At 38.8% G+C, this 24,712-nt stretch overlaps 1 protein-coding gene across 4 annotated transcripts; it reads left to right on the top strand.

Annotated features, from left to right (window-relative positions):
• Positions 1-813: 813 nt before the first annotated feature.
• On the top strand, positions 814-19,650 carry xpo1b (exportin 1 (CRM1 homolog, yeast) b). 4 transcript variants are annotated; one of them, XM_051867623.1, is made up of 25 exons: positions 814-3,022; positions 4,694-4,825; positions 6,869-6,970; positions 9,355-9,427; positions 10,320-10,381; positions 10,462-10,506; positions 10,620-10,801; positions 10,916-10,964; positions 11,289-11,408; positions 11,850-11,978; positions 12,071-12,229; positions 12,324-12,521; positions 12,624-12,762; positions 12,858-13,039; positions 13,122-13,278; positions 13,598-13,761; positions 13,887-14,021; positions 14,111-14,294; positions 14,805-14,911; positions 15,583-15,777; positions 15,897-16,065; positions 16,183-16,317; positions 16,844-17,003; positions 17,723-17,819; positions 18,149-19,650. In XM_051867623.1, exons 2-25 carry the CDS (start codon positions 4,700-4,702, stop codon positions 18,293-18,295), a joined length of 3,216 nt encoding a protein of 1,071 aa, XP_051723583.1. In that variant the 5' UTR covers positions 814-3,022; positions 4,694-4,699; the 3' UTR covers positions 18,296-19,650. The 4 variants fall into 4 exon arrangements, with proteins under 4 accessions (XP_051723583.1, XP_051723584.1, XP_051723585.1 ...); XM_051867624.1 differs by lacking the exon at positions 814-3,022 and adding an exon at positions 3,649-3,672; XM_051867625.1 differs by lacking the exon at positions 814-3,022 and having other exon boundaries at positions 4,713-4,869.
• Positions 19,651-24,712: the final 5,062 nt, after the last annotated feature.

Below are 24,712 nucleotides of genomic sequence, written 5' to 3'. Positions count from 1 at the left end.
AGACCTCCCTTATTGTCTGTGCTGTTGTCATGAAGTTCACCTCTCTCAAGAAGGACAGAGCTATTTATAGTGACCACCATTAGGAAGAGACTCCTGCAAATAACCTGAGCTAGAACAAATAGCTTATAATGCAATGCACAATTTAAATAAGCCAGCATTTAATTACATATAACCACAAAATCATAAGTCATGTAAATCATTTATATCTTATGATGTGAAGATATGCATCAAAGGACATTTGTGATGCTTCGTGATGGTATGCATGCTGATTTTGTAGTAATTTAAAAAATAAAATAAAAAAAATAATGCACATATAAATAGGATAGTCTTTATGTGACCATATTCACTGCAAAATTAAAAAATAAGAAAAAAATAAATATATTAAGGCAAGAGTCATAGGTTATGAGAAAGTATATAAAACACTCTAACTAAAACAACTGTCAAACTTGTTTGAGTGACATGGGTGGAGCAGGTGATGGCATTGTTATGTATGTAAATGAACAGGCAGGACCAGACAGAACGGGCTTAAACCAGCCCAATCCTGAACAGAGCAGCCCACTTCATTTCACATGTATGTGCCACAATGCACGTGCACCTCCTACTGCTCACTTAAGCAAGATGACCTCTTTTGGTCGTCCCTGTGACCCTGTTAACTTTCAGACCCTCTGTATGTGTTGATTGATGACATAGTTTAATAGAGGAAGCATGCATTTCGTACATATGCATGATCTGAGACCTGTCCTGCAATAAACAATACCAGACGTCCAAAGGAGTTTCAATAGTTTATTTTATTTCTCAAAATAATTCAAAACAGCTGAGACAACACAGAAAGGAAGCATGGTGAGTTTTCTGTTACACAAAGTGAAGTCATAGCCTGAGGAACATCAAACATTTCAAATTTCTAAAATAAGAGCACATTTGCTGACTTTAAATCAGTTACAATGCTTAAAAATGTTTTAAATCAACGTGCACAAATATGACTCTTAAATGATGATGAGCAAAAACATTTTAACAAAACAAAAACATACAAATGAACACAAGTTTATTATTCAGTATTACTCAGCTCATACTAATCAGGTGACAATTTATTAAGTATTATCTGAAAGATTTGAAGACACACCCACTCTATTTATTACTAATTGTTTTAGTATAAAACCTGCTCTGATCTTATTCAAAAAAAAAAAAAAAAAAAACGAACATCAGTCTTTGGGTTCAAACAAAGAATGTTGCCTGTGATTGCTGCTGAAAGCAGGTTGACTTGTATTCTAGAAACTTTAGTATTGGCACTGACTTTCAGTTGTGGAACACGTTCATTTAATTTACACCACATCACACTTATCTCTGCTTCCAAAGTTTACTGCAGCAAGGGACCTATATCATATTCACACAACATCAGCTGATATCAAATTATGACTGGACCCATTTAATGCACAAAACTGCAACACTAGTGCCTGTTCCCAAATAAAACTGAAGAACAGCTGCCATTGGATTAAAGGTTCACCTTCACTGGAAGTGCGATCAGTTTGTTGGTTAAGGCTGAGCATATAATTTACCAAATTATATGGTCCTAAACTGCTGTAACACTGCTTATTTAGTTAACCATTTTAAAAGGTGAGTAGAATGGGCGACATGCTGGACTAAGGAGAAACACTATATCAGATATTCAACATGTATAAAGTGCAGACATTATCCTGTGAAATGTAAGTTTTATTAAAAATGCACAAGCTTAAATAATTGCTCGACTCAAGGACAATGCATTTTTCCCCATCATTCTTTGTTCACTACTACAGACACTACAGTAGTTTGCACACAAAATCCAGTATTTTTCCATCAACTGACGTTTAAGCGTCGTTGCGTCACGTGACTTGCGAGGAAGGAAGGGGGGGAGAAACATGCAAGCTTTTGACGTCCCTTTGAAGCACCACACACGGCCAGTTTATTATTATGTTTTCGAGTGATTCGATGCGTTTATCATAAATCACTGCCATATTGTAGTTAATTTCGCGGTAGTTAAGTTTATGGAGAATATCACAAACCAATTGTATCAGGCTCTGACCCATGCCATGCGTATCATACCCTGACTCTGAACAACCACTCCCCTTCGTGGCTCGTGGAAAATTACCAGCTTACAATCAGCACAAGTACAAGCTCCAACATCCGCCTCACGGACTCGGTGCCCTCGATCTCCTTCAGTCCACCGTGAAATTAATTTTTCCGATCATGTATACAATTACCAAGCGACCACTGTTGTTAAATATCAAAAACGGGTCATTTAAAGCTCAAGAAGGATATACACGCGAACGAGTCGCGCAACATACCTAACTCAGAACTTGCATTTCCCTGAAACAGCAACAAATAAACAAATAATACACGAGCGTAATATTATCACAAATTACAAATCCATTCTGCACGCAGTTTGCCTTCTTTTTCTCTAAACGGGCGGAGCAGTCGCGTGGGCGCCCGAAAGAGTTGAGATCGATTGACGTGCACGCTGTCCAATGGATCGCGAGCAAGGACGTGCTTAGCAACGCTGCGGCCAATAGCACGCTCCCATGGGCGTGACGTTAATCCAAACTTTTCGCGGCGCCATCGGCTGAAAACTAAACCGAGATGGAATCTCCCAGTCTGAACCGGTTTCAACCGGTTACGAGTTTGTTGCTTGTGAGAAGAAGAGGCACAGGCTCAGTCTCTAATACCGCCCTAGTGCAAATATATACTTCAGTACAGAGCACATTTCTTAATTAAGGTTAACTTTGTTTCGTAAAATGAACCGGACTGAGAAAATATTGAACTCGCCGTGATTGTTGGTGCGGAATTCACATCCTAGTGGTCCTTATATCAAGTAGCTCGTGTAGTCTTCACAGAGGAATAGTGTGGCTGGCCAGTCAACGGCTCATCCTAAAGCTTTTTTTGCCAGAAAGCGTGTACAAACAGGCACCAACGATACTGGATCAAATAAACATAATTTTAGCAACTCTGGCAGACAAGCCCACCTTCTTTCTCTCAAAGGCTTGGACTTTAGGTAGGTAAATATGGGGTGAAAACTTATAGCTAGAGTGTTTGGTTTGGTCTGTGCTCTGTGGAGAGTGATGATGCTGTGAGATTGTGTAGAAATGCCTAGAAATTGTACGTATGAAGGTTAAGGTCGAAAGAAAGTGAAATGGCTTTGCTGCTGAGGGTTTATGAGGGATGTTGCGGGTGTGTTGCGTGATGGCTCGTGTTCAGCACTGGTGTCACGCTGGACTGAATAATCTATCTGGGTTTTCTTCGTTTTAACAATCGTTATATCTCACTTTACATCAAAACTATCACAAATGCATCGCTTCCGATCACGAGCTGCTATCCGTAAGCATAGCCCAGGGTATCTTGTTAAAATTCAGTTGTAAAATGCACACAGGACAATTCTAAAGCCGTAGCATTCATTTAAATAATTAACAGCATATAAAAATACACGAATACGGTTTTTATTTCTTACCTGGTGTACTGCTAGTAAAACCTGCAGAGCTTTCAGGTGTAGGGTGCAGAGCATGGTGTTGGTGGGAGGGGTTGCTCCGGAGTCAGGGAGGGAGATCCTTGCAAAGTCACCCCCGTAGAAGTCATCTGAGACGGGTGTAGACGGCCAGAAACATCGGTGTTTGTTATGGACGAGGCGTTCGCTGGAACGTTTTTAACGTCAGTTACCACTAATGCATTTGCTTTTCTGTCCATTTAAGCGCATTCTTATGACAGCGTGTATGCGTAAAGTGTTACAACAGCATGAAACGCGATCTGTTATTATGGGTTTTACGCACAAACGTGGCTAAACAACCACAGTAGAGAATAGTAAACAGCGTTCGCATTAGTAGTGTAAGTTGTTGTGCTCTTCGGCGTGGATTTTAGTCCAACCCAGTCGTGTTTTGAAGACGTGTGCATGAAATCAGCTGATAAGTAGCTCTGTGTTGGGATTGTACTTGCTTACTGAATGAAATAAGGTGTGGAAAAGGCGGGTAAATCAACAGGTTGCGCAGTGCCAAGTACTAGTTAGGGCACCATCAATTTATTTAGGCCTGCAAGACTCGTGGTCTCACAAAGCTTGACTGTGTCGTGTCCAAGCAAATTCTTGAAATTTCCTCCAATGCCAAACTTTTTTTCGAGGGGTTCTTGGCCGTAATGCTTACCTCGTTACGCAATAGTTTGGCTCCGTGGTGCCAATTGAATTTGCTTGAGCATTGGTCATTCAGGTGTCCTTCAAACTGTGTGCTTGCGTTATTAAAGTCTCGTGGTCTAATGGAAGAACGATCAGAGTAGGGGAAAACAGTTTGTAATTCAGGGCGCTCGGTACGCCTCTTGTGTTATATGTAAACAGAATGACGTCAGCGAAAGGGCTGCCTAGCACGTGGTCTCATTCAGAGAATAATGGCTCGTGTGATCACGAGCCCAGTGAGTGGCCCTTGTTCTTCGGACATATCGGGATTGTGCAGACTGCAAGCATGTTACCTTTATCGCACCACCCACCTATCCCATTGTTATTGAGGATTGAACCCTCCAGCAGGCATTGGTGTGTTGGCATTGGCATGCCAGGTCATATAAGGCTTTTAGGATGGTCCTGGGTCGAAGGAGGGGGGGTAACGGTCAGCTGTTTGGATTTGTGTACCCAAATGTTCATTTCACATGACTTTGCCCCCGCTGGATGTTTCCTCCCTGTTCCCCACAGAGCTCTATGCCAGCAATTATGACAATGTTAGCCGACCACGCAGCCAGACAGCTGCTGGACTTTAACCAGAAACTGGATATCAACCTGCTGGATAATGTGGTCAACTGCCTGTACCATGGAGTCGGGCCACAGGTAAGGAAGACCATTTCACAGACCGGTGAAATATAGTACCAAATGTAAGTATGTGTGTAAAAAATAAAAAATAAATAAAATATATAATGACATAAGCTTATTCTGAAAGGCTGCATTAAAGGGTTAGGTCACCGAAACATGAAAATTCTGTCATCAATGTTTATATGTGAATAAAAGCTTAAATTAAATCTGTTCATCATATAAAGCAATTGTGTCTCTTCAGAAAATTTGGACTAAACCGCTCAATTCATATGGATTAGTTTTATGATCCTTTATGAACTTTTTGAAGCGTCAAAGTGGTAGTTGTGTAGTTGTCAATGGAGGGACAGAAATCGCTCAGATTTGATGACAGATTTCTCATTTTTGGGTGAAGTAACCCTTTAATGCATTTTTTCTGAATAAGTTTATTTTATATATATTGTTTTCAACATTGATAATATAAGAAATGTTTCTTGAGCACCAAATTAGCATATTAGAATGATTTCTGAAGGATCATGTGACTCTGAATACTGGAGTAATGATGCTAAAAATTCAACCTTGCCATCACATGAATAAATGGCATTTTACAATATATTAAAATCGAAAACAATTATATTAAATTTAAGCCTGTCAAGTGATTAATTTTTAATCTAATTAATTACATGATATACAGATTAATTTAATGGCTAAGAAATTACCCCCAAAAGATAATTTAAAGTCATTGCTAAATAAGAAAAGCATCAAATAGACATTACAAAAAGCAGCTTTAGAAAGAAATCTTTTATTTGATTCAACACAGAATTTGTTACATAAACTTTTAGATTTATTTACTGACTAAAACAGTTTGGTTACCAACGTCCTTCAAAATCCTTCATCTTTTATCTTATGCAAAAGAAAGTCATACAGGTTTGAAACGTAATTATAAAGAAATAGAATTTTCATTTTTGGGCAAACTATCCCCTAAATATGGAATTCTTTTTTCAGTGACGTGATACTCTAAATAAGAAACTAAAACTGCCAGTAGGTAGCAGTAAATGTCTAAAGGAGTAAGTCTTTGAGTCATTCATTCATTAGATTCATTTACAGGCTGATTCATTCAGGAATGAAGTGAATGGACCATTGAATCATTGGTTCACCCGATTGATTGGCTCAAAACACAAATTCATTTTGAAACGAAACACCAGGTGTGCTCGACTTGAAGCGGCACTGCAAGACCGATCGGCATATGACATCAAAGTATCGCGAGACTGATTCGAAGCATACGGAGCTGTCTGCTCTCTAATCGCTCTCGCTGTAACTTGATGTCACATACCGATCGTTCTGCTCAGCGCCGCTTCAAGCTGAACACACTGAATCGGAGATGCACAACAGTTCTGCTGGGGCTGTGTAGGTAGGCTAATATTTTTATTGGCAATTTGAGCAAAAACAAACAATATTGTCTAAAATATACCCCAATATTAACTTCTTGTTGTAAATTTATATCACATTTGCATTCGTGACATTCAGAACAAAAGCAGCACTTGATTTACTGATATTGCAGTCGTTGCTCATGTGGTATTGCTTAACTATATCATATGATTATATGAGTTGTCCGATATCTGTTGCTTAACTATATCATATGATATAAATATGAGACAATATCTACATCATGCAGTGAGTTGTTACCCTGCTTCATGTTCGTCACCAATTAACTGTATGAAATGTAAGATGACCTACGTAGGTCTGGGGCAGGGCGGGTGCGTTAATTCCCTTAAATAATTTTAATCACATTATTTTTACATAAATAAATAATTAATGTTAAATCGACAGCCCTAATTGTAAAAAAATATTTCACAATATTACTGGTTTTACTGCATCAAATAAATTTAGCCTTTGTGAACATAAGCCTTCTTTCAAAAATAAAATCTTGCTGACCCCAAACCTTTGAAAGGTAGTGTTTATTTATTAGTTTATGTATATATGTGTGTATAAATACATGTTAGTGTATGCACTGATATCATTAATGATTGGCTACGGTTTTGTTGTTTAAATTAAACTATAAAGACAAATGTTTCTCTATTTCAGCAAAGAATGGCCCAGGAGGTGCTGACTCATTTGAAGGAGCACCCAGATGCGTGGACACGAGTTGACACCATTCTAGAGTTCTCTCAGAATATGAACACCAAAGTAAGCCAAGTCCCAACTTACTCTGGTGGAGGGTCATGGTTTCTATACTTTGAGGAAGATCTGATCTCTTATCACACATTATACAGGAACACAATTTGGCTTTATTTTCCTTCAAACCAGAAATATTGACTTGTATTCGCAAATACCCTTTCTTAAGTGTATTGGGGTTGCTTAGCATCATGTCAGAAACAGATTCCTCTGTACACATGTGAGATCACATTTTCCTACACCTCTCCTCACAGTCCTGTCCTGGTCAAGCAAAGTCATAGTTAAAGTTGGTGTGTGAGGATCCTCTGTTGACAGTGAAATACCTCAGTACCTTCATCTGTACAGCAGCCAGAGGTGTAATGACTGACTGTTTGAGGTCAGGATATATAAAGCACCTGATCCATGTGATCCAAGTTCTGAGCCATGGATTTTTATTTTAATATTGATGAGGAAAGCAGAGGATCCATGTAGTGTAGAATTTCTGGAATCCTCCAACAGAATTTCTGCACTGAACAGCACTGAACACAGACTACACACTTCCAGAGTTCATAACATTTGTTCACTTTGTAGTGTGTAGACTGAAAGTAAATTATTTAGTAATTTGGAAATCGTGTAGTATTTGGGATGAATTGTCTTCCCAAGTGTGTTAATAGACTTCCTCAAAGTACTGCTGACCCAGTTTGCCGTCTGCTTGCCTTTTAAGATTGCTCTTAACACTCTGGTCATTACTAATGTTTGAGTTGATTTATCAACAGTATCTGTAATATCAAAATGATAATGGCCCAAAAGTGAGGGCTCTAGAAGAACAGACAGGAAAAAATGCAGAGCAGGTAAATTCTTTGAATTTGTCTAAATTCATCAAGCAAAATACAGAAAGCGCATTTTAAAGTGCTTTTTGAACATTTGGCTTTTTACTTAATTTATTTACAGCCTTTTTGTAGGTGAAAAAGCAAACAAAAGACAATTAATTGAAGTTGTTCATATTTGATATTAATCACAATGTTCCATTATGTTGATTGCTTGTAATAGGACGAAAAGGGGTGTGTCTTCCTGTGCACCTTGACACAGCTAGGCTTTGGCGGCAGGCCTCCACAAGGTCTACCTTTTCATTCCCTTACTCTCAATTCTGCTGTGCCTCCATTCACACTGCACATGCCTCATATGGAGCTGAGAGACGGCAGGGAGATAGGCAGGCAGTTTACCCCATTTTGTTTTTACCCCAGTCATGGATGGTAACAGTTATTTCCACTGTAGGGATCATCAGTGTCTCTGTGTGCTGTGGTTCCTCTTTCCTCCTCAAGCATTTCTCCTCAACCCTAGCCTACCCTATTTTTATTTTTTTATTCTTCTGCTCTTGATCATGCACCAAGAAATATTGCAACATCACATGTAAACAATAAAGACTTTGCGTGGTGTTGCAATGTTTTTCAGTCTTTCCTTTTTTGCTTATATATTTTTAAATCTCTGAAAAATTAAAGGTGAAAAGATCCTGGTGATTTTAGTAAGTGAAATTAATCTACTTCTCCAGGCCTCACCTTTAATATTCTCACACAGTGTGTGATCTGTTTTCCCTGTTTTGCTTTAACACATTACATTTTGCGTCATGGTTTTCCTCTTTCCTCATTAATCCCTACAGTCGAAATGCTGATGATCCAAATAACACTAGTGATCATGACAAGGACACTAATGCACCATGAATACTCTCTTAAAAGCAGCATGGTGGCAGTCTTAAGGCAGTCTATAGACCCAAACCTGTGGCTCGTCTTGCTGTTCCTGAGACCCACACCAGTTATTGGTGGAAACGTTAGTGTCACTTTAAGACAGAAAGGGGTTTGGTCTTTAGTTCACTAATGGGAAAACATATCTATGATGATTAAAGCCTCGTGAGTGGCCACTGACTCTCAAAAGAATTCTTCGGTTCTTTTTGTTTTCGGACACGGTTGTTGCGTCGTTCCCCCAAGCAGTTTGCTTTGTTGTGGCCGAGCACAGTATCAAACCATTAGCTTTTTGCCATTAACGTCTCCTTTACTGTCTTTCACATTCTGGTGTGACATGGCCAGAAACAGCAAAACTTCTACAGAATCTCATACAAACATTGTATAGTTTTTATAGGGGATTATGGATTTTTTTTTTTTTTTTTTTTTTTTTTGGGTGGGGGTGGGGGGGTAGGGTTCTCTTTTTGAGTTTGTAATAAAATTCTCACTGAAGTCAAATCTGCATGATATTTTTTTCAATCTGAATCCATTTGAAATAAACCAAAGAATGTGTGAAAATACATGAGGCAGTCAAAGTTAAGAGCAATTTTTTTGTTTTCCTTGTTTAACGGTACAGCTCTGGCAGATTGGCTGGTTAAAGCTTGCATCCTTAACTTTTGATTTGTTCTCTTGGCATTACAGTACTATGCTCTGCAGATTCTGGAAACAGTTATTAAAACAAGATGGAAGATTCTGCCCAGAAACCAGTGTGAAGGTAAGACTGACTCACAAGAATTCCCCTTGCCATTTTGAGATAAAAAAAGTAATTAATAGCTCAGTCTAAATCAATTCTTAAGTCATAAGCAGCTCAAAGGCTGGATTTGGACAAGCAGCGAAGGGTTCGTTGAAATGTAGAAGTAAGCATTTCACTCTGACAGGCTTGACTCTACAAAACGTTTCTAGCAGGCCAACACATTCATTAGAATCAAGCGATTGGTTGCCAAGTTGAGCTGAATTCCCCTTTTAAAAATGCATGGACGGTCGTCTGCTCAGCTTAGTGTTCATCTGTTTCCAAAAGGCCAGAATCTGCTCTGTAAAAGATCACATGAAATGAAAAACATGACCTAAGCACCTTATGATTGATAAATAAATCACTTAGATGCTTTCTATGCCGTTCAGCTTAACCAACACTGATGTCTCAACAACATCCAAAACATGTTTCTGTTTGAGCTGTCCATCTGCATCCAGCCAAATGAAGAAATAAAAAAAAAAAAAAAAAAACATCTTACACAAAGTTAAGAGTCTATTTATTTAGAAGAATGATTCGTGATTCAAAATCATGTAAATGTTATGATTAAACAGTAGTTTTATAATTTAATTCAATTCAGGTTAAAATATTTCTTACTACTATTAATCATTGATAAAGAAGTATTTTATTTTATTTTATTAGATTTTCAAGTAGCCCTATTTTTTTTTTGTTGTTGTTGTTGTTTCTTCAAATGTGAAAAAGGCAGCAAATCTTTAATATGCTGATGCGGATCTGCAGATGAACATACAGTAACAAGTCCTCTGAGACGAGCTGCTTCCATCCGAATAGAGAGCTCATGGGGTTTTTGTGCTGTCTTACTGTATGCATTGATGTTCTTCACTGTTCTGCTTTATTTCAGGCATTAAAAAGTATGTTGTGGGCCTCATTATCAAGACATCATCAGATGCAGCCAATGTTGAGGTCAGCGAACGTCCACTTATTTTGTTTACCATTTTCCTGTGGTTGCTGTCTGTTTTATGCTATGCTCTGCCTCCTTTCAGAAAGAAAAGGTGTACATTGGAAAACTCAACATGATATTAGTACAGGTGAGGTTTGTTTGACAGCAGAGGGATTCATAGCCATTCATAACATGATGATGTGGGTGATGATGAAAATGTCTGCTACCCTTCTTCATGTTACTTGATGTGTTTGTGTCTAGATCCTGAAGCAGGAGTGGCCAAAACACTGGCCCACATTTATCAGTGACATTGTTGGAGCGAGCCGCACCAGTGAGAGCCTTTGCCAGAACAACATGATCATTCTGAAACTTCTCAGTGAAGAGGTGTTTGACTTCTCCAGTGGCCAGATGACTCAAGTGAAAGCCAAACACCTGAAAGACAGGTAAGACTGCATTAAAAGAGAATAACTGTCATATTTTATGGTTGATTGTTAAATGAGCTCATATTCACATTACTTGTTTTTGTTAATCTGTATTGTTTTGTGATCCATCTGCAGCATGTGCAACGAGTTCTCTCAGATATTCCAGTTGTGCCAGTTTGTGATGGTAGGTATTGTTTTTATATGGTTTCTCTCTCATACAAAAAAACAAAACAAAACATGCATTCCAAATGTTGTGAAGGTATCTGCAGATTTTCTCTTAAATTATTTCACCTTTTACAGCTCATCTAGTTTATTATTATGATTAACTTCAAATGCACACCCATTTGTGTAGTGTGTTTAGTTTGCAATGGGACAACATAATTGGGAAAAATCTATTATTTTAATGTCACAGGAATAAAATATTAAAATTGAACCTTAAGTTTGATTTGCATGTGCATCAAAAGCATGGTAATGACTGAGTTTATTTTTCTTTCTGTACAATTTTTAGGAAAATTCCCAGAATGCTCCACTTGTGCATGCTACCTTAGAGACCCTGCTGAGGTTTCTCAACTGGATTCCCTTGGGCTATATCTTTGAAACTAAACTCATCAGTACTCTTGTGTATAAGGTAACATATCTGGAGATTTTCTTACTCTTACAGACTTTGTGAAAAACTAGGAATATAGTTGTTTGATAGATTACTTAATTTTTACCTTTACTCATAAGTAACTCCTATCAACCAACTCAACCTTTAAAAAAAAAAAAATGTGTGCATCAATTGACCAATCAGAATCAAGTATTCCAGACAATAGTGTAATAAATACAGTAGTCAACATTTTAAGTGGATCTAAACCTTTCATCAAAGTTGTTCTTCTTCTTAGGACAACTTTGCTGAACTTTTTTGATACACTTCAAATGTTGACTACTGTGTATGTGTAGTGTATATATTAATTTATTGTACAATGAAATAGTACAGTTATATATATTCATGCAATAACAACTACAAAGATTGTAGCAACAGTCTTTGAGGTAATCGTTGACCCCTCTCCTCTCTTGGGTTGATATGTAGTTTTTAAACGTGCCGATGTTTCGCAATGTGACACTGAAGTGCTTGACTGAGATAGCAGGAGTCAGTGTCAGCCAGTACGAAGAGCAGTTCGTCAGTCTCTTCACTCTGACCATGATGCAGCTCAAACAGGTAACAGCTCTGTTGTAAATCGAAGTACAATTCCCTTATACCAGTCGGTTTTGGGCTAGTCTGATGTTCTTTTTCTTACTTGTGTGTTGAAGATGCTTCCACTGAACACCAACATCCGGCTGGCGTATGCAAACGGTAAAGATGACGAGCAAAACTTCATTCAGAACCTCAGCCTGTTCCTGTGCACCTTCCTCAAAGAGCACGGACAGCTGATAGAAAAGAGACTGAACCTCAGAGAGACTCTTATGGAGGTATGCACAGTCTGAACTTGTTTATGGAGAATCAACCTCAGTCACTTTGCTGATTGGATGCTGTTGTTAAGACCCTGTTTGTTGCTCTGTTCAGGCTCTACATTATATGTTGCTGGTGTCAGAGGTGGAGGAGACCGAGATCTTTAAGATCTGTTTGGAGTACTGGAACCACCTTGCAGCTGAGCTGTACAGAGAGAGTCCTTTCTCAACGTCCACCTCTCCCCTACTCTCAGGGAGTCAACACTTTGATGTACCGCCCCGCAGACAACTCTACCTACCTGTGCTGTCTAAGGTTAGCTCACATACACAAAATTCAAGATGAAATTTCACCTTAGATTTTAGGTAGAAACAATAAATAATAACAATAAATAATTTTTGTGTTACTGTCCTGCAGGTGCGTTTGTTGATGGTGAGCCGCATGGCCAAGCCAGAGGAAGTGCTAGTGGTGGAGAACGATCAGGGCGAGGTGGTTCGAGAGTTCATGAAGGATACAGACTCCATCAACCTCTACAAGAACATGAGGGAAACACTTGGTGAGTGCTCTGCTCTTCTGTACTATGAGGTTTTGGCCACTAATCTGTGTTTATTGTAAGTGCTATCATGTTTCTCTTTGCTTGTCTTTCTGCAGTTTATCTTACCCATCTGGATTATGCTGACACAGAGCGTATTATGACAGAAAAGCTTCATAATCAGGTGAACGGTACAGAGTGGTCCTGGAAGAACCTGAACACGCTGTGCTGGGCTATTGGTTCCATCAGTGGAGCCATGCATGAAGAGGATGAGAAGCGGTTCCTCGTCACTGTCATAAAGGTGCGGAAATCTTAAAATGCAAAGATGCTAAGTCTTGTGATGAAAAATCAGAACCATAACAATTTTCCCACGTCATCTACAGGACCTGCTGGGTCTTTGTGAGCAGAAGAGAGGAAAGGATAACAAGGCCATCATTGCCTCCAACATCATGTACATAGTGGGCCAGTACCCACGGTTCCTACGGGCACACTGGAAATTCCTGAAGACTGTCGTCAATAAATTGTTTGAGTTTATGCATGGTGAGTCGCAAATGCTTTGAGCCTTAGAATAGAATCAGTGATATCTTTTGGTCTGATCTTTAAATAAAAGCAGCTTTTAACTAAACCTCTCTCTCGCCATGAATCAAGCCATAACTGGCATGGTGTTTAAAAAAGAGAAAATAAATAAATAAAAGCGGCTTTGATGTCACGTTTGATAACACATACACAGCAGGTGCTGGGTTTATGGAGCAGCTTCATAATAATATATAAAGTTGAGCTTCTAATTTTAGCTTGATTTAAGAAAACATGATTACATCAGTTCTTTTACAGTGATATTTTACTATTTTATTCTTCTCAGAAACCCATGATGGAGTGCAGGACATGGCGTGTGACACGTTCATTAAGATAGCTCAGAAGTGCAGGAGGCATTTTGTGCAGGTGCAGGTGGGAGAGGTGATGCCCTTCATTGATGAGATCCTCAACAACATCAACACCATCATCTGTGACCTGCAGCCCCAGCAGGTATCAAATAACCCCATCTGTCTCGGTTAGCCTGCTCTGTGTGTAACTGACACATTATGCTTTAGAAATACACAACATTTGAGGAGAAGTTCTTGCAGCTCAGCTGGACTTGTTATTGTTCGTAGGTCCATACGTTTTATGAAGCTGTCGGCTATATGATTGGAGCACAGACCGACCAGGCTGTACAGGAACACCTGATAGAGAAGTACATGTTGTTGCCTAACCAGGTGTGGGACAGCATTATTCAGCAGGCAACCAAGGTGTGATTCTTTTTTCAAACATTGAATTTTGTTCAGTTAATCATTATTTTTAAGACTGATCTTAAATGGATGCTGTTATCCTGCTGTAGAATGTGGACATCCTGAAGGACCCGGAGACAGTGAAGCAGTTGGGCAGCATCCTGAAGACCAACGTCAGAGCGTGTAAAGCTGTGGGACACCCTTTTGTTATTCAGCTGGGCCGCATCTACCTGGACATGCTCAACGTATACAAGTGCCTCAGTGAAAACATCTCTGCTGCCATCCAGACCAACGGTGTGTTGTTTTTTTTTTTTTTTTTTTTTTTTTTTAATATATATACAATCAAGTCTCTCTACTTTTCAGATTTTATTATCGCATGTGTTTGAGACAGAGTAAGTTTAACTCTAGAGTTACCATATGCAAGTGGATATTATGTGTGTATCTCTGTTGGTTTTCTCAGAGTGACTGATCCACATTAATTTGAAGTCAGTCTGATTACACAGACTCGTTCATCTGGAAGACAAAAGGGTGCCGCAGAGCTTAGCGTCATGCATGTGTGTGTGAACAGCAGTTCATTACAGGGCTGTCTGAGCAGCTATATATAGCACTGTAGCTAGAACAGAATGAGTAAAGTTTAACTAAATAGTTGCCTAAAGAAAATTCTTACTAATGAGAAAGTCTGACTTTCTCTGAATATGATAATGTCTGGCATAAACATTGTATAATAGACTGCACTCGAGAAGCACAAGTGCTTTGTTTATGTCTGTTCATTTGATTTGTGCTTTTTTTTTTTTTTTTATATAGGTGAGATGGTGACAAAGCAGCCTCTCATCAGGAGCATGCGCACAGTGAAGAGAGAGACTCTGAAGCTGATCTCAGGCTGGGTCAGCCGTTCCAATGATCCACAGATGGTGAGACACAAATCACAGCTTTTAAGCAAAGGGTCTGTACTGAAAGTACAGTCAAGCTGTTAAATGTGTAGTTGACATACTCAATCTTAAACTGCATTCTCATAGTTTAATTCTTACTATTTATACATTTTTAAAATAATCAACATATATGAATGTAGCATATTTTCCCTGCAATGTGACATACAAATCAAACTTTACAATTTTAAAACACATTTTGTTAATAAATATATATATATATATATATATATATATATATATATATATATATATATATATATATAAGATTATGCATACAGCACATTTTTCCTTTTAAAACTGGCACAGCACAAACTTAAAGTTAACTATTGATGGCAAGAAAAATGTATTAGAAATTGTGACAGGATTTAAGATATGAACTTTCCCTTATTCATTTATCTTATTTTTAATCTAAAATCTTGATTTTAGAGACATTATTCATCATGAGATGTTATTCGTTCAGCTCAAGGCTTTTGGGTCTCGTATATGTGTTTGTTAGATCCAGTATTTCTGTCTCTGTGCAGATAATTCTGTTATACCTGCTTCAGGTCTGTCAGTCTGACATGTTCAGATTAGCGCTGTCCTTACACAACACACACTTATCCGCTCATCCTTTAAGCCTGTCTGCGCATGTGTGTTTATTGTTCGTACTCTAGGTGGGGGAGAACTTTGTCCCTCCCCTGTTGGATGCTGTGCTCATTGATTACCAGCGCAATGTCCCAGCAGCAAGAGAACCGGAAGTGCTTAGTACCATGGCAACAATCGTAAACAAATTGGGTGGACACATTACTGGAGAGATCCCACAGATATTTGATGCAGTGTTTGAGTGCACATTAAACATGATCAACAAAGTAAGCTGCCCTTATTTATCTATCAACATTCTGTGGTAAATATTTAATATTCCATTGTCATTTATTATAAAAAACCAGACTGCATTTGTTTACTTGTGTTTCTATTTATTTTTGTTTAGGATTTTGAAGAATACCCAGAACACCGGACACATTTTTTCTACCTGCTGCAGGCGGTGAACTCTCACTGTTTCCCAGCATTCCTGGCCATCCCACCAGCCCAGTTTAAGCTTGTGCTTGACTCCATTATATGGGCTTTTAAGCACACTATGAGAAACGTGGCAGACACTGGTGAGAACACAGATGCACTCAACACAGATGAACTCATCACAGCCTGATGTCAGATTTGACCCTAATCATTTATCGTAACATGCATTCAACAACTGTAAAATGAAAAATGTCATGTAGGCCTTCAGATTCTCTACACGCTGCTGCAGAACGTGGCCCAAGAGGAGGCGGCAGCTCAGAGCTTCTATCAGACATACTTCTGTGACATCCTACAACACATCTTCTCCGTTGTCACGGATACATCACATACAGCAGGTCAGTTCTCTCTCTCTCTCTCTCTCTCTCTCTCTCTCTCGTTCTCTCTCTCTCTCTCTCTCTCTCTCGTTCTCTCTCTCTCTCTCTCTCTCTCTCGTTCTCTCTCTCTCTCTCTCACACTCACACTCACACTCACACACACACACACACACACACACACACACACACACACACACACACACACACACACACACACACACACACACACACACAGACAGACAGACAGTCTGTTTTATTTTCATTTATTTATTTTGATGAATACTGTGTGTCCATCTAGTAATCATGAGTGTTAAGGTTTTTCTGGATAAATCATTAAAATAGTGCAGGAATAATCAATTTAATTTAAATTTCTAAAATTATTATTTTATAATTTAACTTTTAATATGATTAACTGCTCAGATATTTGCTGATTTATATCCATTGAAAATGTTTGCTATAGCTTTGTTGTTGTTTATTTTTTATAGTGACTTATGATTAAATCTGTAAATGCCTCAGTTTGTTCAACCTCTGCATATTTTTCATGCAGGTTTGACCATGCACGCTTCTATTCTGGCGTACATGTTTAACCTTGTCGAGGAAGGAAAAATCAGTGCAACTCTGAACCCCACAAACCCAGTAAACAACCAAGTATTCATCCAGGAGTATGTGGCCAACTTGCTTAAATCAGCTTTCCCCCACTTACAAGAGTGAGTATCCTACAAACTAATGCTTCACAAGAACTTACACACTCCAAAGACTTCACTTTTACAATTACAGTAGCTTTATATCTTTAATGTCTTTGATATTGTGTTGTAATGTAAATGTATTGGAAAGTGCAATGTTCCAAAACATTTGGGGCCCATTGTATGTTCTTGGCATGTGTTGTCTTAGGGGGCCGTTCACATATCGCGTCTAAAAATGCATGGAAAGCGCAGCCACGCCACTTTCTCCTCCTTTCCAAAGCGCTTGCGCTCCCGTGGCATCTGTCGTTGCTATGCAACAACGAACTGCGGTCTTCACGACGATGCACCTGGAAAACGCACCGCATGTGCGTTGCTTCCATTATGAACGTGCCTGCCGCGCACCTACATTTGAAATAACGAATTTGAGCGTGCAAAGATGTGATATGTGAACGGCCCCTTGACCTACATGTTCTTTAATAAGTCCACGTGTTAAGTACATATGTATCATGTGCTCCTAAATATGCTAATTGCAGTTTTGACGTGATTATTGCACTTGGTTGAATGTTACACAATGTATCTCTCAGGTTTGAGCTCGTTCTCTTTCAGTAGACATCTTGCTCTGAGATTAATTAATAGTTTTTCTGTCCAGCAGCAACAGTGTTTTGGAACTGTTTAGGACTATGTTTACGTCTAATGTTATTAGTATTTCCTGTCTGACTGTATGTTTTTCTTTTTCTTTGTAGTGCCCAGGTGAAAGTATTTGTGACTGGCCTGTTCAGTTTAAACCAAGACATCCCAGCATTCAAAGAACACTTGAGGGATTTCCTTGTACAGATCAAGGTGAGCTGCAAGCTATCCTACTGAGACACTGAGAATCATAACAATGGTTAATGAAATATGTTGTCTTTGTAATATGCAAATAAGTCTGTTTTTGATATCAGTAGTAATAGTAGTTATATAGATGAGAGTTCATAAATCAAGGAAATGGATATGGTGTAAGAGAAAGTGTGCTGTCCCTTTGACCTTTAAGGGATCGTGAAGTATGGTGTAACTATATGGGTCATCTGGAGTGCACAGGGACAGAGGGTGTGTGTGAGATTGAGGCAGAGATGACAGCATCCTGGCAGAGCAGTCACAAAATGCTCACACGTTTCTCTGTGTACCTGCAGGAATTTGCAGGCGAGGACACCTCTGACCTGTTTCTGGAGGAGAGGGAGGCTTCACTGCGCCAGGCCCAGGAGGAGAAACACAAGCTGCAGATGTCCGTGCCTGGCATCCTCAATCCTCACGAAATACCCGAGGAGATGTGCGACTGAGTTCGCATGCGAACACACAGCGCACACACACACTTCGCTGACTCCTAAACAAACTAAACACACAACTAAAGCGGTGTTGTGGCTGCTCTTCTGTGGGCCGTCTGTGTGTTTTCTCCTAAGTGTGTGTGTGTGTGAGTACTTTAGGCTCTTCTTGTGAGGAGGCGATTTCCGCACTTGGCTGTCTCTTGACCAAAACCATGCCAATATGTAAACGATACCGTCACCCAATGGCCCTATTTGCATAGTACGTGTTTCATACAGACACTTTTATGTATTACCTTTCCATTGTTAACTGCTTACGTTTGGTCACTGTACTCCGAACGGTGCATGAAGTGTCACATCTGTACAATTAACTCGCTCGTGCTCGCTTTTTTTTGGCCCCTTCTATTTCCTCCTCTCCTTCCACACATTATGTATTTGTATTATCATTTATAAAGACCAGAGTGCAGTTTGTTGTGTTTGAAGAGAGCTGTATGTGTTCTGGCAGTGGGTAGGTGGTACCCGGTGTCAGTGTGTGGGCCAATGAGCGGCGCACCTGGTCCAGCCAATAAGAATGTCAACGAATGTCTGTGATTGGTGAGTTTGCAGAGGTGCTGCACGCTCATTGGTTGGCGTTTTGTGTGTGTTGGGAAGCCAGAAGTGGTTCGGGACTAAAGTAGCTCTCAGCAGAATGTGAAGCAGATCGCCGAGTCGTACGGTCTGATAGATGCTGCTGTGGTTGTGAATGGGACTTCGAAGTGGTGCTCCGTTTGCTTTTTCTACATGGGAGCAGCCCTCCATATGTTCATATCAGCATCACTGTACAGCATCTTTACTACCATGGGAACACACAGATGTTTCGTCCTGTTTTGTTGTGGGTGTGCGAGCGTGAGTGCGTGTTGTCGCTAAGCCGACATCAGGTTTTTTGTTTTCCTCAATGAGGACAGTTGCTCCTTTTGTGAGCTTTCATGAAATTGAAGTTTAAAAAAAAAAGTGGTTGAAATATTTATGGGTTCTTGTAGGCTACACCTTTATAACCGCTCATGTTAACTCACTCAGAGACTGCTTTGGAGTTTTTTGACTTGTACTAATTTACATTGTTTACCATGCTGTAGTGCTGCAGGACACTACGTAGAGCAAAATAAACCTCAGTTTACATTTAATTTTGTATTTTTGCATTTTTCATTTATATCTAAGTCCTGTCCAAATAAAACAAGAATTTTATTCAGAGAAAATGACGTAAATGCCAACATTCTCATTAGGAAGAAGGATGTACCAATCCAAATACTGATGATCAGTGGTGAATTTCCCCTTTACTATGTGTTGCATTTGTTGTGAAACTTTTTGAACTGATTAAAGTTGGAAGAATTTTATAATTCTGTCTGATTTCTCTTGGGTGTTCTCTTACTTTTGGGTAAATTCATAGCTGGAGATCTGAAGTACACTACAGGGATTGAAACCAAAAATGAAAATGGTCATTATTCACTCACTCTCATGTGCACTTTCTGCAGAACGCACATGCACACATATATAAGATATTTTGAAAATTCAGTGTTGTTTGGACCCCAGCATTCTTCAAAATATCTTCTCAGTGTTAATTTACTATTATAGTGTTTATTAATGTTTTGAATTAACTTTCATTTTAAAATTTTTAATTTACATATAAGTTTAGGTTTTAATAATTTATGTACTTTTGTCATTTGTGTTATTTTTAATATTTCTATATGGCTTTATTTATTATTTTATTTCAGTTTTAGTCATTTTAGTACACAACTTCACTTAAAGTCCCCTTGTAGTCAATAATTGTATCCCTTAAAACTCATCTTTAATCACCAAAGTGACATTTAAAGAAAAATTCCTGTGAAAAAAAAAAAAAAAATCTTAATGACTTAAAATAGCCTGAATGTAACTCTACACCCTTGCTTCATTGAATATACGCGGATCTATGAATATGCTAATTAGCCCCGCCTCCATTCGCTCACGAGCGAGACCCACTTGGTCAACTTACTGACTTACAACTTACTGAGGTAAATGCTGCACAACGGTATGGCTTTTTACAACGTCGGACACATGACTGTAATTAATATGATTAGCCTCTTGCTTGACTACGTTTTCAAACAGCTAATAATGTTTTGCTAATGTTACAAACCATGTTCCCATTTGCCATATCAGAGTCAGACAGCTGCCTTCTAAAAATCAGTATCCTTAGAAACGCTTTGAACAACTCAGAACGTCAGTGGAGAAAGGCATATAGTTCATCATAACATCGTAATATATATCATACACCCGCCATTATACCGAATTTTTCATATCAACAGAAAAATATACCGGGAGGTATTCTCTTGAGACTCCTCTTCTTTAGAGTGATCAAAACTAATGATAAGCTAAAGCCTGCAGACACATTGACATGATTGGTTACAAGGTAGTTCAAACCGCGTTTTTGAAACTGTCTTTAGATCAGAAAATACTCAGTAATGGTGTTGACTTATGAGTTTGCACATGGTTTGTCTTAAAGCATATAAACACCACATAGACATATGGGTCTTTAACTATAGCAATATTTCTAATTTTTGTTTGAAGTTTTCCATTTAAATTGTATTATTTTATTTTAGCTTTATCAAACTATTTTTAATAGTTTTAGTTAATAACAACACTGTTTCACAGAAGAATGTCAAACATGTTTGGAATGACATGAGGATGAGTAAATGACAGAAATTTTCATTTTTGAGCGAACTATCCCTTTAGGCCCAACACCTCCCAACCTCCTCGGAAAGTTACTTCACAATGCTAAACCTTCCCTTCATCTACATTATGTTGGCAAAGAGGATACAGCTGGAATCAAAGCAATGCTCACGTAGAGTTAGAGAACTCTACCCTCCACCTGCTCTAATGTAACAGCTGAGATCCATTTCCACACTAATGCTTCTCCAAGGCCGTGGTTTAAATGTACCCTGTCATCCACCGAGCTCTATCAGTATCCTTCCGTTTGAATGGATCTGAAGAGCGATGTGACTGGCACGGAAGAACAGTGTCGAGTTTCTCCTCTGTTGCAGTTTCCTTGAATAGTTCTACTCTAATATGCACATCCCAAGAATCGCATCTCTTTTTCAGTTCTCGCGAGTGATAATTATGCAGACGCAGACCTCATTTGACATGCCGTGACAGTTGTTTGAATGCATCACTGCTGTTTGTTTTTGCCTGTGCCACATCCCGCACAGCTCTGGAGATATGATTCGACAAAGTCTCTGGAGTTCCCAGGGAATGTGTTTGGCTCTAGAACTTTCAGAAAACACTCAAGTGAAGTTCTGAGGCCTGTGGGATTCCACTGGCGTTTTAGAACTTGGGTTGGAAGTTTTTTAAACTGGCTCTGTGCTGTAATTGGTAATAATCTATATCCTGTGAGCTTGTGACAAGTTAGTTGCCTGCAGTAAAAATTCACTCCCAAGGAAAGATGAGCTGTCTCTCCCCCTGACCCACTTTGCAATCAGAATCCGGTCTGGGAGGGTTCCAGTAGAACCTCTTCCAGAAATGCTGTTCAGGGGTCAATTCAGTTCACAACTCCTACTCATTTAAATAGGCAGCTATAAAAAAAATTAATAATTTCTTTCAAATAAAGAAAAAAAAAAAAATTACTGACCCCAAACTTTTGAACGGTAGTGTATATTGTTACAAAAGAGTTCTATTTTAAATAAATTAGAATGATTTCTGAAGGATCATGCGACACTGAAGCCTGGAGTAATGGCTGATTAAATTTCAGCACTGCATCACAAAAATGAATTTTATATATATATATATATATATATATATATATATACAGTGGGTACGGAAAGTATTCAGACCCCCTTAAATTTTTCACTCTTTGTTATATTGCAGCCATTTGCTAAAATCATTTAAGTTCATTTTTTTTCCTCATTAATGTACACACAGCACCCCATACTGACAGAAAAACACAGAATTGTTGACATTTTTGCAGATTTATTAATAAAGAAAAACTGAAATATCACATGGTATTCACAAGTATTCAGACCCTTTGCTCAGTATTTAGTAGAAGCACCCTTTTGATCTAATACAGCCATGAGTCTTTTTGGGAAAGATGCAACAAGTTTTTCACAACTGGATTTGGGGATCCTCTGCCATTCCTCCTTGCAGATCCTCTCCAGTTCTGTCAGGTTGGATGGTAAACGTTGGTGGACAGCCATTTTTAGTTCTCTCCAGAGATGCTCAATTGGGTTTAAGTCAGGGCTCTGGCTGGGCCATTCAAGAACAGTCACGGAGTTGTTGTGAAGCCACTCCTTCATTATTTTAGCTGTATGCTTAGGGTCATTGTCTTGTTGGAAGGTAAACCTTCGGCCCAGTCTGAGGTCCTGAGCACTCTGGAGAAGGTTTTCGTCCAGGATATCCCTGTACTTGGCCGCATTCATCTTTTCCTCGATTGCAACCAGTCGTCCTGTCCCTGCAGCTGAAAAACACCCCCACAGCATGATGCTGCCACCATCATGCTTTACTGTTGGGACTGTATTGGACAGGTGATGAGCAGTGCCTGGTTTTCTCCACACATACCGCTTAGAATTAAGGCCAAAAAGTTCTATCTTGGTCTCATCAGACCAGAGAATCTTATTTCTCACCATCTTAGCAAACTCCATGCGGGCTTTCATGTGTCTTGCACTGAGGAGAGGCTTCCGTCGGGCCACTCTGCCATAAAGCCCCGACTGGTGGAGGGCTGCAGTGATGGTTGACTTTCTACAACTTTCTCCCATCTCCCGACTGCATCTCTGGAGCTCAGCCACAGTGATCTTTGGGTTCTTCTTTACCTCTCTCACCAAGGCTCTTCTCCCCCGATAGCTCAGTTTGGCCGGACGGCCAGCTCTAGGAAGGGTTCTGGTCGTCCCAAACGTCTTCCATTTAAGGATTATGGAGGCCACTGTGCTCTTAGGAACCTTAAGTGCAGCAGAATTTTTTTTGTAACCTTGGCCAGATCTGTGCCTTGCCACAATTCTGTCTCTGAGCTCTTCAGGCAGTTCCTTTGACCTCATGATTCTCATTTGCTCTGACATGCACTGTGAGCTGTAAGGTCTTATATAGACAGGTGTGTGGCTTTCCTAATCAAGTCCAGTCAGTATAATCAAACACAGCTGGACTCAAATGAAGGTGTAGAACCATCTCAAGGATGATCAGAAGAAATGGACAGCACCTGAGTTAAATATATGAGTGTCACAGCAAAGGGTCTGAATACTTAGGACCATGTGATATTTCAGTTTTTCTTTTTTAATAAATCTGCAAAAATGTCAACAATTCTGTGTTTTTCTGTCAATATGGGGTGCTGTGTGTACATTAATGAGGAAAAAAATGAACTTAAATGATTTTAGCAAATGGCTGCAATATAACAGAGTGAAAAATTTAAGGGGGTCTGAATACTTTCCGTACCCACTGTATATATATATATATATATATATATATATATATATATATATATATGTATGTATTAGTCTGATGCTTGATATCCATTTTCTAAAAAATACATAATCTTATATAGATAATCTTGACATCGGCCACACTGTATTCAACGAGTGATTTTTTTTTTTTTTGCTCCAAAAACAGATGCATAAAGATGCATATGTTTTACATAATCTAATTTACATAATTATTATATAATCATACAAACTCTGAGAGGAGATAATTCTTCCCTGTGCAATGTGGGTCACAACTTGAGAAATAGATCTGAACTGCCTTGTGTAGTATTGTAAAGCTTATACTGCCATCTACAGTTGTGATTTGCACTATTTAGTTTGTGAGTTGCTTGTAAAGCAGTGGCTCTCAACATTTTGACTCCACACTGACAATACAATAATTAAATTTCAGAATTCCAGAGCTGAACGTTCACCTTTTTAACCAGTGTATTATATAATATAATTCATTTGTGTTTTTCATAATCCATAAAGTCATTCACTGGATAAGAATTTAGAAAAAAGATGTTTTTTTTTTTAACTCACAAATTTTACCTGATAAAATATTCTAGAGTGTGACATAACTAGAAAATTTACATGACTTTTCTTGGTCTAGAATAGAAATATCTTGATTTTTAATAGTTTTAGTTTATTTATTAACCATATTTATTTTAATAACCATAAAATAATGAGGAAATACACAATTTTATCAATTATGCCTTCATAATTTTTTTTTTATTACCCATTGTAGCTAGTTAGGGAAAGGATAAATATCAGGTAAAGCGACACATACAGTTAAACTAGACTATAAGACACCAAGATACGGAGCATCAGGAATCTCTGCCCTTTGACACTGACACAGCTGGCAATGGCAGCACTAAACTGTGTCCCATCATTCCTCTCTTTCTTCCTCTTTGTCTTTCTCACCAATCCCTGGTACAGTACGAAATACAAGACTATACAATGAGAAGTGGAAGAGGACATCTTCATCTCT

Source organism: Ctenopharyngodon idella, chromosome 17 (genome assembly GCF_019924925.1).
Source record: "Ctenopharyngodon idella isolate HZGC_01 chromosome 17, HZGC01, whole genome shotgun sequence".
Taxonomy (NCBI): domain Eukaryota; kingdom Metazoa; phylum Chordata; class Actinopteri; order Cypriniformes; family Xenocyprididae; genus Ctenopharyngodon; species Ctenopharyngodon idella.
The sequence above is the reverse complement of the archived record's forward strand: the minus strand, read 5'-3'. Positions and strand labels throughout refer to the sequence as shown.

What these genes read in the sequence shown, in the direction of transcription:
- xpo1b (XM_051867623.1), top strand. Translation starts at nt 4,700, where the DNA reads ATGCCAGCAATTATGACAATGTTAGCCGACCACGCAGCCAGACAGCTG. An exon ending in CAGATGCAGCCAATGTTGAG is followed by an intron (nt 10,382 to 10,461) that starts GTCAGCGAACGT and finishes GCCTCCTTTCAG; the next exon opens with AAAGAAAAGGTGTACATTGG. An exon ending in GTTCCAATGATCCACAGATG is followed by an intron (nt 14,912 to 15,582) that starts GTGAGACACAAA and finishes TTCGTACTCTAG; the next exon opens with GTGGGGGAGAACTTTGTCCC.